The 16,606-nt window shown below is 30.0% G+C and overlaps 1 protein-coding gene and 2 long non-coding RNA genes across 3 annotated transcripts in view; 1 reads left to right on the forward strand and 2 right to left on the reverse strand.

Annotated features, from left to right (window-relative positions):
- Positions 1-494: 494 nt before the first annotated feature.
- LOC117603412 (uncharacterized) lies at positions 495-1,336 on the reverse strand. Its single transcript, XR_004581219.2, has 3 exons — positions 1,205-1,336; positions 690-858; positions 495-592 (listed from the first exon to the last, which is right to left on the reverse strand). It is a non-coding gene; the product is annotated as an uncharacterized LOC117603412 (long non-coding RNA).
- Positions 1,337-3,725: 2,389 nt separating this feature from the next.
- LOC117603331 (uncharacterized) lies at positions 3,726-14,624 on the forward strand. Its single transcript, XR_013062131.1, has 14 exons — positions 3,726-3,792; positions 4,648-4,751; positions 6,460-6,636; positions 7,176-7,346; positions 7,886-8,056; positions 8,596-8,766; positions 9,306-9,476; positions 10,016-10,186; positions 10,726-10,896; positions 11,426-11,596; positions 12,126-12,293; positions 12,823-12,993; positions 13,780-13,854; positions 13,942-14,624. It is a non-coding gene; the product is annotated as an uncharacterized LOC117603331 (long non-coding RNA).
- LOC117603309 (protein abrupt) overlaps positions 12,884-16,606 on the reverse strand; it is a 74,808-nt gene continuing 71,085 nt past the window's right edge. The window contains exon 8 of the mRNA XM_076688077.1: positions 12,884-12,984. Within this exon, the coding sequence (XP_076544192.1) occupies positions 12,899-12,984 (86 nt within the window). The 3' untranslated portion in view covers positions 12,884-12,898. The remainder of the gene's footprint in view (positions 12,985-16,606) is intronic.

A 16,606-nucleotide genomic window follows, 5' to 3' on the forward strand; every position in this document is an offset into this window, starting at 1 on the left:
GTTAAATAAATATAATATACCATTTTATTAAAGTAGAGGATTTCTGTTGTTAAAATTGTAAGCATGCTAAAACTTGTTGAAAATTCTATTACGACTGAATTTATAAATTGTCTACATTCTTTTCAATAAACAAAGTCCAATAATTAATCATGCTTAAACAGCATGTGATTTAAAAACGTGATTCTATTTTAATTTAAACTTGCACTAAAAGCTGGATATTATAATACAATTACTACGTCTTAACAAAAATAGATTGTTTAAAATAATTAATAATTACAGAAGAGAAGCAACAATTTGCAGTAGAAAACGAATTATTTCAATATTGTTCTAATTTAAAACACATGTATTAAATTACTACACGAAATTATTTAATAAAATGAAAAATTAATGATCCTTTTTGTATTAATCGATAAAAAGAAATTTCTTTGATCTTTCTTTCCTTGACCTTGGTACCAATTAATTATTAAAAATGCTTACAATTAATAACGACCCAACAAAAAAAAAAAATATTAACAATTGATTACAATAAATGAAAACGTTACCAATTCTTTATGAAATTATATCAAACCAATGTCAAACCAATGCCAAATATCTGTAACAAATAAGAAATACAAATTTATGTAAATAAAATTATGATTAATGAACGATCAAATTTTATAATTTATACAAAATATTTGAATATTTAGTACCTATTATGTACTACCGGCACGTAAGAAAGGACGTTCTCAACGCGTCTTATCACCTCGACGTTCACGAGACAAATGACGAGACCTTCCTACCCCTCGAAGACCAATCGGTAACATTCGGTACTATTCGGTATCGTTCGGCACAGGCTGACGCCGGCCGATATCGAAACAGCTAAACGAACAGATTTTATGATATTACGAAGAAGAACGTTATTGAATTCTCTTGTTAAAATCAACACGTGGTAGTAAATTTTAACAATTTAAAACAGTAAACTGTGGGTAACAGTACTAAAAACATTCAATAATGTTTAAGAAATGAACGATATACTGTAGTTCCAACCTCATTGTGAATTCGCGACAAGAGCAAGAATTTTCAAATCACGTATTTTTGAACAAAAAGCCGAATTAATGTCAAAGATCATGAATTCAGACTTCTCTTCGATGTTTCTTTCTGTTTTTTGTACTTTTAACACCCGATCGGCAATTTAATTTAATATTTGAAGATAATTTAATCTTACCTGTTGCAGACACGTGAAAGACGAACGAAGCTTCGAAGAGGACTGATGCACTACGCCGCACTCCGCGCACCGCAACCTGCAACGATTAATTTGATTGGTCGAAATGGGAGGACGCCATAATGGAATGACCAATCACAGGCATTGGTAGAAACTTCGAATTTCTTTGAAACTTTAACATTAAAAGAACGGAAACAGATTCGTTGAAAATTATCACCGCCATATTGAAATAAAGTCAAGATTATTTTTTTAAATTTAAAGCACCGAAATATAGGAAAGAAAATAGAAAAATACATAAGATATTAATAAATATGTAATAAATTATCATCATAAAGCAGAATAAATGAGAAATATGTTATTTTAATTCATATCTATGTTGGCAAAATAGATTCTAAATTTTCAGCTTACGCATTTCTGAAGACAATGTGGAAATGATGTCAGAAATCATGACTCCGGTCTTCTCTTCAACTTTGTCTTCTGTTTTTTTTATTTTTGATACCTAATACACAATTTAATATAATATTTTAATACTATTTAAGGCGATGCAAGCGTCGAGGCAGCTTCACGTACACGAGCTGCGAATGATCGCACGGTCGAGCGCGGAGAACGAATGTATTGTACCCAACAGAAAAAATGAGGAACTACATTTGTTGTCTGTTTTACCTTTTTGACGTCTTGAGCGAGTGAAAACTGAATGAAATCGTAGTTCTCACTATTTTTCTAAACGGAGGCTTGTACATCATCACCTGAGTGCTAGTTTTGCCCTATCCAATCCAAAGAATGGCTGTCTGGTCTCTGTTTGGACATACATATTGTCCACTTTGGACATTTTGATGTTTTAAACTGAAAAAATTAATCTTGACTTAAGCTCAATATGGCATTTTTTTGAAATATTAATTAGTTGAGTACACATGATGTATCATTGAAGCACATATTTGTAAAAATATGTTCTCTCATTTTACAGAATTATATTTGGGTATGAAATAAAACACTATTAAATGAATCCTTACCAATGTAAATGCGGTGTTGTTGCTTTAATAATTAAAAAAATGCAGCATTTTAAGCAAAATAAATAAAATTTCAGTAATCCTGTGTTACACAGCCAAACAAAATCAGAATAATCACTCATTTGTTCATATCGATTGAGAGCATTTTATAAAATAACATACAGTTCTCTATTGTACATTAAGCAGATAATACAAGGGTATATCAAGCTTTCCTATACTCCTTTAAATTTATGTTATATTTAATGCAATAGTATTAATATAAGTTAATATAAATATTAAATATAAGTTTGATGTCAGATAGAAACATGGTAAGACTATGTTATATTTTGTTGATTAATTGTACTGAGAAGCTTTATCCATTTGCTATTTGTGTATGCAGAATGTCGTTAATTTTGATTTGTTCTATTTCTTCCTATAAGAATCGCATCATTTTTAATCAAACCATGGTTTATTTCTCTTGATCTGTGCCTTATCTCCTTTTTTAATGCATTATTATGCAAAATCAACAGATCTGTTTGCTTCTACTTTCATTGTTGCAATTATGTTATTATTGAAAGTTTTTATTGGTATTTCAGTCGCTGTCACTGAGGTTACTAACATGTTAAGATATTGATTATACTTTATACTAATCTGAATGAGTTTTCCATTCACTATCATTTGGCTTGATTGATGAAGTCAACTTCATCTTCTGCATTGTTGTCCACTTTATTGATTTTTCATTTGATTTTTATTGGAAAACGAAATTTTTATTAACATTATTTAAATACCTGCTGTTTTCTGAAACATGATTGTATCTATCCAGTATTATTAAGCCAATTTATTCTATTGTTTGCCATAGCATCATCCTGTACAATTTAGTGGAATATCTTCTGTTTTTCTGTCGTGTGTCAAATTTGTTCTTTCTATTACTGATTCTTCTATACCTGATTATGGTTATCGATTTGGGAGCTAAAATCCCCAACCACTATTATAGACAAATTGACTTCTACTTTATCTTCGATCAATATTGCCTACAGTGTTTTCACTAGTTGGTGAGAATTCTATGTTTTTTTGATTGATTATAATTTTTGTACATACATATATACTAACATTTCGCCTATGCATACATTGCACATAAGTGTCAGAATTTATATCTCAAATAATATGTTCATAAATATTTCTTAGCAAAATCATGCCATAGGAAAGTGTTATTAAAATAATATTTCCCTTTATTTATTACATAATTACAATAATATAAAATATAATATAAGACGGGTGTTGCTAAAAAAGTACATTATTTAATTTTTTCGCTGGTATTTATTATATGAACGTTTCCATTACGCTGTTGTTTTAAGCTGAAAAAAGTAATCTTGACTTTTGTTCAATATGGCGTCGATAATTTTTAACGAACGTTTCTCTTACGATTAGCATTAAAGTTTCGAAGTATTTCGAAACTTCTACCAATGGCTGTGATTGGACAATGCCTTCTGCGTCTTATCATTTCGACCAATCAGATTCATCGCTGTGGGGGTGCGTGTATAGACTTGTAGCATAACGGAACATTCGTCTTCGAAGTTTCGTGCGTTTTGCACGCTTCTACAACAGGTGAGATTAAATTATCTTCAAATATTAAATTAAACTGTGTTTCTGGTGTTGAAAGTCCAAAAAATAGAAAAAATAGCTGAGGAGAAGTCTAGATTCCTGATTTTTGATATTAATTCGAGGTTTCTTTTAAAAACACGTGCGTTGAAATTTTTTGCTCTTGCTGCGAATTGGGTTGGAACAGCAGAATTTGAATAATTTCCATTTATATCAATAATTTTTTGAAGATTATTCCATTTTTTCATGTTTTTAATTCATATTTCCCATAATTTATTGTTATAAATCGTGATACTTGATTTTCCTGTTTTTGACTATTCTGCCGATATAGATACGAAATAAAAAGATATTTCCTTCATTTATTCTGCTTTTATATCGACAATTTCTTAAATCCCGTTAATATCTTATGTTTTTTCTACTTTCTGCCCTACATTTTGATGTTTTAAGCTGAGAAAAGTAATCTTGTCTTTATCGCAATATGTCGTCGATAATCTTCTATACTTTTTAACGGAAAATCTAAGTATCTCCTTTATCCTATCCAGTGTTTAAGCTTTCGTATTTGTTGATTATTGATGATCTCAATTCATATTTATCTTTTATACAATGAATAACACATATAATAATATAATAGGCATGGAAATTTGATTAATATTAATAATTTTAAAAAAATTATTACAAAATTTTTCCAAGTATGAGTAATTTCTTGGAATATTAGTTGATTACCCATGATGCATTATTGAAGTAAATGTTTGTAAGAATATGTTCCCCCATTTTACTGAATTATATTTGGATAAGAAATAAAACACTATTAAATGAATCCTTGCCAATGTAAATGCAGTGTTGTTGCTTTAATAATTACAGAATGGTCAACTAATGTTAATATATCATCTCTCAATATCAATCAACTGAGATCATCAGCAGAGTGTTTCCATCTAACTACACTTCAATATTTGCTTATTAGTTTGGTGAGTAAAAGAATAAAATACTCTACTTCCTTTTTATCATTAAATATATTTTGATTAGAGTTTGAAATACATAACATAATTAAAAAGCAAGTAGTTTTTACATAACAACTACATATGTATATCAGCATTTTTTATTATTATGATTAATAGTATGAGTATTTATGAATAAATATCAATTATTTTATTACACTGTTCAAAATTAGAGTCTCTCATTTAAAATAAAATTATTTTTAAATATTTTATTGTCCTCGTTGAATGCAATTTTATTGATATAAAAAAAAATATGATCTCAATATTACAGTTTTTTAAATAATAATTTGGTTGAAGAATAAAGATACTTATTCTGATAGTTTTTTTACACTTCGTTATTATTTCTCTGCATTTATATTTTATGACTATTATATTTATGTATTCTATTTAACATAATCGTTACTTAAATGTAAGGGTAAGTACAATGTTCATACTTATGTCAGTTTATTTACAATTAGCTGTAGCCTTCTAATATTTGTGATAAGGCACAGATATTTTATATAAATCACAGTAATAGAGGAGACAGGGGAGATTAATAAATTTAAAAAAAAAGCAACATTTTAGACAAAATAAATAAAATTTCAGTAATCCTGTGTTACACAGCCAAACAAAATCAGAATAATCACTCATTTGATCATATCGATTGAGAGCATTTTATAAAATAACATACAGTTCTCTATTGCACATTAAGCAGATACTACAAGAGTATATCAAGCTTTTGTATCTTCCTCTAAATTTATGTTATATTTAATACAATAGTATTCTTATAATAGTATTAAATATAAATTTGATGCCAGATACAAACATGATAAGACAAATTTTGTTGATTAATTGTAAGGAGAAACTTTTTCCATTTGCTATTTGTGTATGCAGAATGTTGTTAATTTTGATTTGTTCAACATCTTCCTACAAGATTTGCATCATTTTTAATCAAACCATGGTTTATTTCTCTAGATCTGTGCCTTATCTCCTTTTTTAATGCATTATTATCCATAATCAACAGATCTGTTTGCGTCATTTTTCATTTTTGCAATTATATTGTTATTAAAAGTTTTTATTGGTACTTCAGGTGCTGTTACTGAGGTTGCTAATATGTTTAGATATTGATTATACTTTATATTACTTCAAATTTCTATTCACCGTGTCAACTTCATCTTCTGCATTGTCCGTCACTTTATTGATTTTCCATTTGATTTTTATTGATGAATGAGATTTCCATTAATATTAGTTAAATACCAGCTTTTTCTTGAAACATGATTGTATCTATCTAGTATTATCAAGCCAATTTATTCCATTGTTTGCCATAGCATCTTCCTGAACAATTTAGTGCAATATCTTCTGCTTTTCTGCCATTTCTAACGTTTCGCTTATGCATACATTGCACATAAGTGTCAGAATTTATATCTCAAATAATATGTTCATAAATATTTCTTAGCAAAATCACGCCATAGGAAAGTGTTATTAAAGTAATATTTCCCTTTATTTATTATATAATTGCAATAATATAAAGGATAATACAAGACAGGTGTTGCTAAAAAAGTACATTATTTAATTTTTTCGCTGGTATTTATTATATGAACGTTTCCATTGCGCTGTTGTTTTAAGCTGAAAAAAGGAATCTTGACTTTTGTTCAATATCGCGTCGATAATTTCTAACGAACCTTTCCCTTACAATTAGCATTAAAGTTTCGAAGTATTTCGAAACTTCTACCAATGGCTGTGATTGGACAATCCATTCTGCGTCTTCTTATTTCGACCAATCAGATTCATCGCTGCGCGGGTGCGTGTACAGACTTGTAGCATAACCGAACATTCGTCTTCGAAGCTTCGTTCGTTTTGCACGCTTCTACAGCAGGTGAGATTAAATTATATTCAAATATTAAAATAAATTGTCTTTCGGGTGTTGCAAATACAAAAAAGTGAAAGAATAGCCGAAGAGAAGTCTAGCTCTTTGTTTTTTGACATTAATACGACGTTTTCTTCAAAAATACGTGAGATGAAATTTTTTGCTTTTGGCGTGAATTCATAATGAACTTAGAACAGCAGAATCGGAATTATTTTCTCTTTATATTAATAATTTCTCGAATATTATTGCATTTTTTCATGTTTTTAGTATATATTTCCCATTATTTATTGTTATATATCGTGATAATTGATTTTCCCGTTTTTTACTATTACGGCGATATAAATACGAATTAAAATAGCATTTTCTTCATTTATTCTGCTTTTATATCAATAATTTCTTAAATCCCGTCAATATCTTACGTTTTTTCTACTTTGTTTTCTATATTTTGGTGTTTAAAATTGAGAAAAGTAATCTTGACTTTATTTCAATATGGCGTTGATAATTTTTAACGATTCCCTTCCCTTCCCTTTCCTTTCCTTTACGATTAGCATTACAGTTTCGAAGCACTCCGAAACAAATGGCTGTGATTGGACAATCCATTCTGCGTCTTCTTATTTCGACCAATCAGATTCATCGCTGCGCGGGTGCGTGTACAGACTTGTAGCATAACCGAACATTCGTCTTCGAAGCTTCGTTCGTTTTGCACGCTTCTACAGCAGGTGAGATTAAATTATATTCAAATATTAAAATAAATTGTCTTTCGGGTGTTGCAAATACAAAAAAGAGAAAGAATAGCCGAAGAGAAGTCTAGCTCTTTGTTTTTTGACATTAATTCGACGTTTTCTTCAAAAATACGTGAGATGAAATTTTTTGCTTTTGGCGTGAATTCATAATAAACTTAGAACAGCAGAATCGGAATTATTTTCTCTTTATATTAATAATTTCTCGAATATTATTGCATTTTTTCATGTTTTTAGTATATTTTTCCCATTATTTATTGTTATATATCGTGATAATTGATTTTCTCGTTTTTTACTATTACGCCGATATAAATACGAATTAAAATAGCATTTACTTCATTTATTCTGCTTTTATATCAATAATTTCTTAAATCCCGTCAATATTTTACGTTTTTTCTACTTTGTTTTCTATATTTTGGTGTTTAAAATTGAGAAAAGTAATCTTGACTTTATTTCAATATGGCGTTGATAATTTTTAACGATTCCCTTCCCTTCCCTTTCCTTTCCTTTACGATTAGCATTACAGTTTCGAAGCACTCCGAAACAAATGGCTGTGATTGGACAATCCATTCTGCGTCTTCTTATTTCGACCAATCAGATTCATCGCTGCGCGGGTGCGTGCACAGACTTGTAGCATAACCGAACATTCGTCTTCGAAGCTTCGTTCGTTTTGCACGCTTCTACAGCAGGTGAGATTAAATTATATTCAAATATTAAAATAAATTGTCTTTCGGGTGTTGCAAATACAAAAAAGAGAAAGAATAGCCGAAGAGAAGTCTAGCTCTTTGTTTTTTGACATTAATTCGACGTTTTCTTCAAAAATACGTGAGATGAAATTTTTTGCTTTTGGCGTGAATTCATAATAAACTTAGAACAGCAGAATCGGAATTATTTTCTCTTTATATTAATAATTTCTCGAATATTATTGCATTTTTTCATGTTTTTAGTATATTTTTCCCATTATTTATTGTTATATATCGTGATAATTGATTTTCTCGTTTTTTACTATTACGCCGATATAAATACGAATTAAAATAGCATTTACTTCATTTATTCTGCTTTTATATCAATAATTTCTTAAATCCCGTCAATATTTTACGTTTTTTCTACTTTGTTTTCTATATTTTGGTGTTTAAAATTGAGAAAAGTAATCTTGACTTTATTTCAACATGGCGTTGATAATTTTTAACGATTCCCTTCCCTTCCCTTTCCTTTCCTTTACGATTAGCATTACAGTTTCGAAGCACTCCGAAACAAATGGCTGTGATTGGACAATCCATTCTGCGTCTTCTTATTTCGACCAATCAGATTCATCGCTGCGCGGGTGCGTGTACAGACTTGTAGCATAACCGAACATTCGTCTTCGAAGCTTCGTTCGTTTTGCACGCTTCTACAGCAGGTGAGATTAAATTATATTCAAATATTAAAATAAATTGTCTTTCGGGTGTTGCAAATACAAAAAAGAGAAAGAATAGCCGAAGAGAAGTCTAGCTCTTTGTTTTTTGACATTAATTCGACGTTTTCTTCAAAAATACGTGAGATGAAATTTTTTGCTTTTGGCGTGAATTCATAATAAACTTAGAACAGCAGAATCGGAATTATTTTCTCTTTATATTAATAATTTCTCGAATATTATTGCATTTTTTCATGTTTTTAGTATATTTTTCCCATTATTTATTGTTATATATCGTGATAATTGATTTTCTCGTTTTTTACTATTACGCCGATATAAATACGAATTAAAATAGCATTTACTTCATTTATTCTGCTTTTATATCAATAATTTCTTAAATCCCGTCAATATTTTACGTTTTTTCTACTTTGTTTTCTATATTTTGGTGTTTAAAATTGAGAAAAGTAATCTTGACTTTATTTCAATATGGCGTTGATAATTTTTAACGATTCCCTTCCCTTCCCTTTCCTTTCCTTTACGATTAGCATTACAGTTTCGAAGCACTCCGAAACAAATGGCTGTGATTGGACAATCCATTCTGCGTCTTCTTATTTCGACCAATCAGATTCATCGCTGCGCGGGTGCGTGCACAGACTTGTAGCATAACCGAACATTCGTCTTCGAAGCTTCGTTCGTTTTGCACGCTTCTACAGCAGGTGAGATTAAATTATATTCAAATATTAAAATAAATTGTCTTTCGGGTGTTGCAAATACAAAAAAGAGAAAGAATAGCCGAAGAGAAGTCTAGCTCTTTGTTTTTTGACATTAATTCGACGTTTTCTTCAAAAATACGTGAGATGAAATTTTTTGCTTTTGGCGTGAATTCATAATAAACTTAGAACAGCAGAATCGGAATTATTTTCTCTTTATATTAATAATTTCTCGAATATTATTGCATTTTTTCATGTTTTTAGTATATTTTTCCCATTATTTATTGTTATATATCGTGATAATTGATTTTCTCGTTTTTTACTATTACGCCGATATAAATACGAATTAAAATAGCATTTACTTCATTTATTCTGCTTTTATATCAATAATTTCTTAAATCCCGTCAATATTTTACGTTTTTTCTACTTTGTTTTCTATATTTTGGTGTTTAAAATTGAGAAAAGTAATCTTGACTTTATTTCAACATGGCGTTGATAATTTTTAACGATTCCCTTCCCTTCCCTTTCCTTTCCTTTACGATTAGCATTACAGTTTCGAAGCACTCCGAAACAAATGGCTGTGATTGGACAATCCATTCTGCGTCTTCTTATTTCGACCAATCAGATTCATCGCTGCGCGGGTGCGTGTACAGACTTGTAGCATAACCGAACATTCGTCTTCGAAGCTTCGTTCGTTTTGCACGCTTCTACAGCAGGTGAGATTAAATTATATTCAAATATTAAAATAAATTGTCTTTCGGGTGTTGCAAATACAAAAAAGAGAAAGAATAGCCGAAGAGAAGTCTAGCTCTTTGTTTTTTGACATTAATTCGACGTTTTCTTCAAAAATACGTGAGATGAAATTTTTTGCTTTTGGCGTGAATTCATAATAAACTTAGAACAGCAGAATCGGAATTATTTTCTCTTTATATTAATAATTTCTCGAATATTATTGCATTTTTTCATGTTTTTAGTATATTTTTCCCATTATTTATTGTTATATATCGTGATAATTGATTTTCTCGTTTTTTACTATTACGCCGATATAAATACGAATTAAAATAGCATTTACTTCATTTATTCTGCTTTTATATCAATAATTTCTTAAATCCCGTCAATATTTTACGTTTTTTCTACTTTGTTTTCTATATTTTGGTGTTTAAAATTGAGAAAAGTAATCTTGACTTTATTTCAATATGGCGTTGATAATTTTTAACGATTCCCTTCCCTTCCCTTTCCTTTCCTTTACGATTAGCATTACAGTTTCGAAGCACTCCGAAACAAATGGCTGTGATTGGACAATCCATTCTGCGTCTTCTTATTTCGACCAATCAGATTCATCGCTGCGCGGGTGCGTGTACAGACTTGTAGCATAACCGAACATTCGTCTTCGAAGCTTCGTTCGTTTTGCACGCTTCTACAGCAGGTGAGATTAAATTATATTCAAATATTAAAATAAATTGTCTTTCGGGTGTTGCAAATACAAAAAAGTGAAAGAATAGCCGAAGAGAAGTCTAGCTCTTTGTTTTTTGACATTAATTCGACGTTTTCTTCAAAAATACGTGAGATGAAATTTTTTGCTTTTGGCGTGAATTCATAATGAACTTAGAACAGCAGAATCGGAATTATTTTCTCTTTATATTAATAATTTCTCGAATATTATTGCATTTTTTCATGTTTTTAGTATATTTTTCCCATTATTTATTGTTATATATCCTGATAATTGATTTTCTCGTTTTTTACTATTACGCCGATATAAATACGAATTAAAATAGCATTTACTTCATTTATTCTGCTTTTATATCAATAATTTCTTAAATCCCGTCAATATCTTACGTTTTTTCTACTTTGTTTTCTATATTTTGGTGTTTAAAATTGAGAAAAGTAGTCTTGACTTTATTTCAATATGGCGTTGATAATTTTTAACGATTCCCTTCCGTTTCCCTTACGATTAGCATTACAGTTTTGAAGCATTCCGAAATCAATGGCTGTGATTGGACAATCCATTCTGCGTCTTCTCACTTCGACCAATCAGATTCGTCGCTGCGCGGGTGCGTGTATAGACTTGTAGCATAACCGAACATTCGTCTTCGAAGCTTCGTCCGTTTTGCACGCTTCTACAGCAGGTGAGATTAAATTATCTTCAAATATTAAAATGAATTGTCTTTCGGGTGTTGCAAATACAAAAAAGAGAAAGAATAGCCGAAGAGAAGTCTAGCTTTTTGTTTTTTGACATTAATCCGACGTTTTCTTCAAAAATACGTAAGATGAAATTTTTTGCTTTTGGCGTGAATTCATAATGAAATTAGAACAGCAGAATCGGAATTATTTTCTCTTTATATTAATAATTTCTTGAATATTATTGCATTTTTTCATGTTATTAGTATATTTTTTCCATTATTTATTGTTATATCTCGTGATAATTGATTTTCTCGTTTTTTACTATTACGCCGATATAAATACGAATTAAAATAGCATTTTCTTCATTTATTCTGCTCTTATATCAATAATTTCATAAATCCCGTCAATATCTTACGTTTTTTCTACTTTGTTTTCTATATTTTGGTGTTTAAAATTGAGAAAAGTAATCTTGACTTTATTTCAACATGGCGTTGATAGTTTTTAACGATTCCCTTCCCTTTCCCTTACAATTAGTATTAAAGTTTCGAAACTTCTATCAATGGCTGTGATTGGTCGTCCCATGTTGGCATCCTCTTATTTCGACCAATCAGACACGTCGCTGCGTGAGCGAGTGAGTCGATTTGTGGCGCATTACGTCATTCCTCCTCGAAGCTTCGTTCGCTTGCCACGCGTCTGCAACAGGTAAGGTTAAATTATCTACAAACATTAAAATAAATTGTCTTTCGGGTATTGAAAATAAATAAAAGAGAAAGAATAGCCGAAGAGAAGACTAGCTTTTTGTTTTTTCACATTAATTCGACGTTTCCTTCAAAAATACGTGAGATTAAATTTTTTGCTCTTGCCGTGAATTCATAATGAAATTAGAACAGCAGAATCGGAATTATTTTCTCTTTATATTAATAATTTCTCGAATATTATTGCATTTTTTCATGTTTTTAGTATATTTTTCCCATTATTTATTTTTATATATCGTGATAATTGATTTTCTCGTTTTTTACTATTACGCCGGTATAAATACGAATTAAAATAGCATTTTCTTCATTTATTCTGCTTTTATATCAGTAATTTCTTAAATCCCGTCAATATCTTACGGTTTTTCTACTTTGTTTTCTATATTTTGGTGTTTAAAATTGAGAAAAGTAATCTTGACTTTATTTCAATATGGCGTTGATAATTTTTAACGATTCCCTTCCCTTTCCCTTACGATTAGCATTACAGTTTCGAAGCACTCCGAAACAGATGGCTGTGATTGGACAGTCCATTCTGCGTCTTCTCATTTCGACCAATCAGACACGTTGCTGCGTGAGCGAGTGCGTCGATTTGTGGCGCATTACGTCATTCCTCTTCGAAGCTTCGTTTGCTTTCCACGCGTCTGCAACAGGTAAGGTTAAATTATCTTCAAACATTAGAATAAATTGTCTTTCGGGTATTGAAAATACAAAAAAGAGAAAGAATAGCCGAAGAGAACACTAGCGTTTTGTTTTTTGACATTAATTCGACATTTCCTTCAAAAATACGTGAGATGAAATTTTTTGCTCTTGCCGTGAATTCATAATGGAATTTGAACAGTAGAATCTGGATTATTTTCCCTTTATATCAATTATTTCTCGAATATCATTGCATTATTTCATGTATTTAGTACATTTTTCCCATTATTTATTGTTATTTATGGTGATATTTGATTTTCCCGATTTTTACTATTACGCCGATATAAATACGAATTAAAATAACATTTCCTTCATTTATTCTGCTTTTATATCAATAATTTCTTAAGCACCGTTGATATCTTAGGTTATTTTCTGCTTTATTTTCTATATTTTGGTGTTTTAAGTTGAGAAAAGTAATTTTGACTTTATTTCAATATGGCGTCGATAATCTTCAATACTTTGTAGCGCGAAATTCAAATGTCTCACTTCTTCCAGCCATTGTTCAAGCTTTCGTATTTGTTGATTATTACATTATCACAATTCAGAATTAACTTTTATACGGTGATAGACACGTTTAGTAATATGCATGCAAATTTGATTAATGTTAAAGAATTAAAAAATATTGATTCAAAAATTTATGTTTTGAGGATATGGAGATTTTTTGAAATATTGATTGATTGAATATATATGATGTACCACTGAAGTATATATGTGAAAAATCGTTGTCTTTTTTATTACAGCATTGCAGTCGAATAATGAATAAAACATCACAAGCATGATATGAAATTATTAAATGAATCTTCGTCAAAATACATGTAAGTTTTATTATTAAGTAGTTACAATAAATTATTATGCCAAATTTAAAATGACACAAATGTAATATTATTGTTTTTTAATTACAGAATTATCAACCAATGCCAGTATGCCAACACTCTACCTACTATACTACTCTATAACATCAATCTGCTGAGGAGACCATTTGCTAAGGAGACCATCCGCCGGGTGTTTTCTTCCACCTTTCTTCCAATAGCTGCTCACCGGTTCGGTGAGCCCCAAAAGTTACAAATTTTATTCTTATTTTAAGTGAGCATAGTGACCCATGAGTGGATGTATACTCATGGAAATATGTTACATATTTTTCATATCTTTTTTCATTTTTATCTTGTTGTATTTCTTAGTTCAGGCTAGGGTCTTCTTGTCTCTTTTTAAAAAATAGTTTGTAGAATAGAAGTCGGATGACCCTCCGATTTCACAAATAAAATACAACTTTTAAAATATTTTTTTAATTAAAAGATACTTAAGTTTTGATAATGTATACAAAATTTGTATATTTTATATGCAGTAAATATTACGTACATTTGCTACAATACATCGATTATACTATAATATTTCAATGCAGTATATTATTATATTGTTGATTTCAATATGTTTTATGAGCAAGAAGACATTTCGCGACGGTTAGATGCTAACGTCGAAGTAACATTTTCAAATGTACATTTGATGTAACTTAGACAATTTACTTCGACAGGCAATCAACCGAGGATGTATTACATGTATATTAATTATTAAATTGCATTTCCAACAGATACAGGTTTTTGCTTAAAGTAGAGTGATTTTTTTTATTCATTTTTTTCTTTAGCTATGATTAAATACAATTTAATTATTACAATAATATTATTTTAATAATTATTTAATTAAATTGCAATTTTTTATTTTAATTTTTAATAATCGGAGTCTTGTATTACAAATAGAATCATTTTTTAATGTTTTATTCTTCTAATCAATTTCAATCTCATCAGTTCAAAGAAAACATAGTTCCAACATAAAAATGTTTTACATAATAATTTATTTTCAAATTTAAAATGTTTATTAGCCCGTTAGCTTTACTATGTATTAATCTATCATTTTAGCTTAGGATTTTCAGCTTCACACGGTAGGTGTATTATTTCTTTGCCCGTATTCATTACTTATTAGCCTGAGCTCATCAACGAACCCAGGTGTGCGTTGTGTGGGTAAGGGCGGTGGATACGGTTTTAGAATTAAGGAATATTACAGCGATTGACAAACGAATTAGCGTATTGTGCACGATGTACGTTTCACATGTGTGTGTGTGTATTTAAATTAGTGGAATGTACGTCGATTCTATTATTTAACTTAAATAGTTTATATAAATACATACAGAATAAATATGTTACATATCGAATCAATATTTCCCATATTACATATTGTATGTATAATATCATACAATCATATTACATTGAATGGATACTTGTTTGAGAATATTTCATGTATAAAAATCATAATAATATTTTACAACATATGAAGAAAATTTACCATTTGAATACCATATTCTTTTTTTCAATCAATGAAATACTAATTATTACTATACTTATTGTTAGTTTTATAAAGAACAGAATGACTCAAAGTCAGTATTATAGCATAAATAATTTTACATTCCAATAAGAGTTTTATATGACACAATACATTAATATTATATTAATAATAACGCAATATACGCTACGTTGTCAGTCGATTACAGGAAATGGTACATACATAAAGTATAAATGTGTGTGTTACAAGCTTGGGTGACGGAGGCGTCCCGGGACGTTCTCTCTAGGGTAGGCTTGCACCCAGGTGTTATGTGTGAGTACCGTGGATTGTGTGTGTTGGAATGAATGAGTTTTGCTTTTTTAAATATAGGGATAGGCAGGCAGGTAGCTTACTTCTGGAGTGTGTGATTTAGATGTAAGTAGGAAGGGCCAGGAAAGCAGACCGATCACATTTCTCTTTCGGGTACGCTTATAGGTCCGGTGAAAAGTCTGCACCTGGGGTAGTATAATCGGAATCAATTACTTTTTAGTTCATTGATTTTGATTAAATTTTGGTCTATACCTAGTATGTAAGGTCGCCCGCGGCTCTAGGCCCGGACGAAAAAGGACTACTTCAATGAAATCTGTTCAAAAATTCCTTTTTTTTTGTTGCATGCTTCGGACAGCTATTCTATTTAATAGTTGGTCGTTGTGTGTGAGACTCATTTTCAATATATTTCACATTTTTATGGAATCTTTGAGCTGATTCATTGAGTAGTCGAAGAAAGAAGATCGTCGTGGGACATCGTGGGACATCATCGCACATCACCAAAGGATGTCTTTCCTTCTTTTTATGGAAAGTCATCCTTCAGTTCTGACTTAAGTACATATTAATATCTTTTTCACTACTTTTTACAGTCACTATGCTCACTAGATATCTGTTGTCAATTTAACATGTTCAGTAATAGCACTTAATTACAAATTCGTCCATCATAGACTACTTCTTTTCTTATATTATAAAATAACATAAAACAAAAAAATAGTACTATGGACTATGCATATTATTATATTATATTATTTTATGGATTTTGTGACAGACTCTGAATTGTAGGTGTTTTAAAACATATGATACAAAATATTTTGACAGATATATGTGACTTTAGTAGCAAACATGTTAAATTGCAAATTATATTACATTTTCTCAACAAATGACGTCATCAAGTATAACTACGTCATTGTGAACTGACATTATATGTTG

Source organism: Osmia lignaria, chromosome 4 (genome assembly GCF_051020975.1).
Source record: "Osmia lignaria lignaria isolate PbOS001 chromosome 4, iyOsmLign1, whole genome shotgun sequence".
NCBI classification, from domain to species: Eukaryota; Metazoa; Arthropoda; class Insecta; order Hymenoptera; family Megachilidae; genus Osmia; species Osmia lignaria.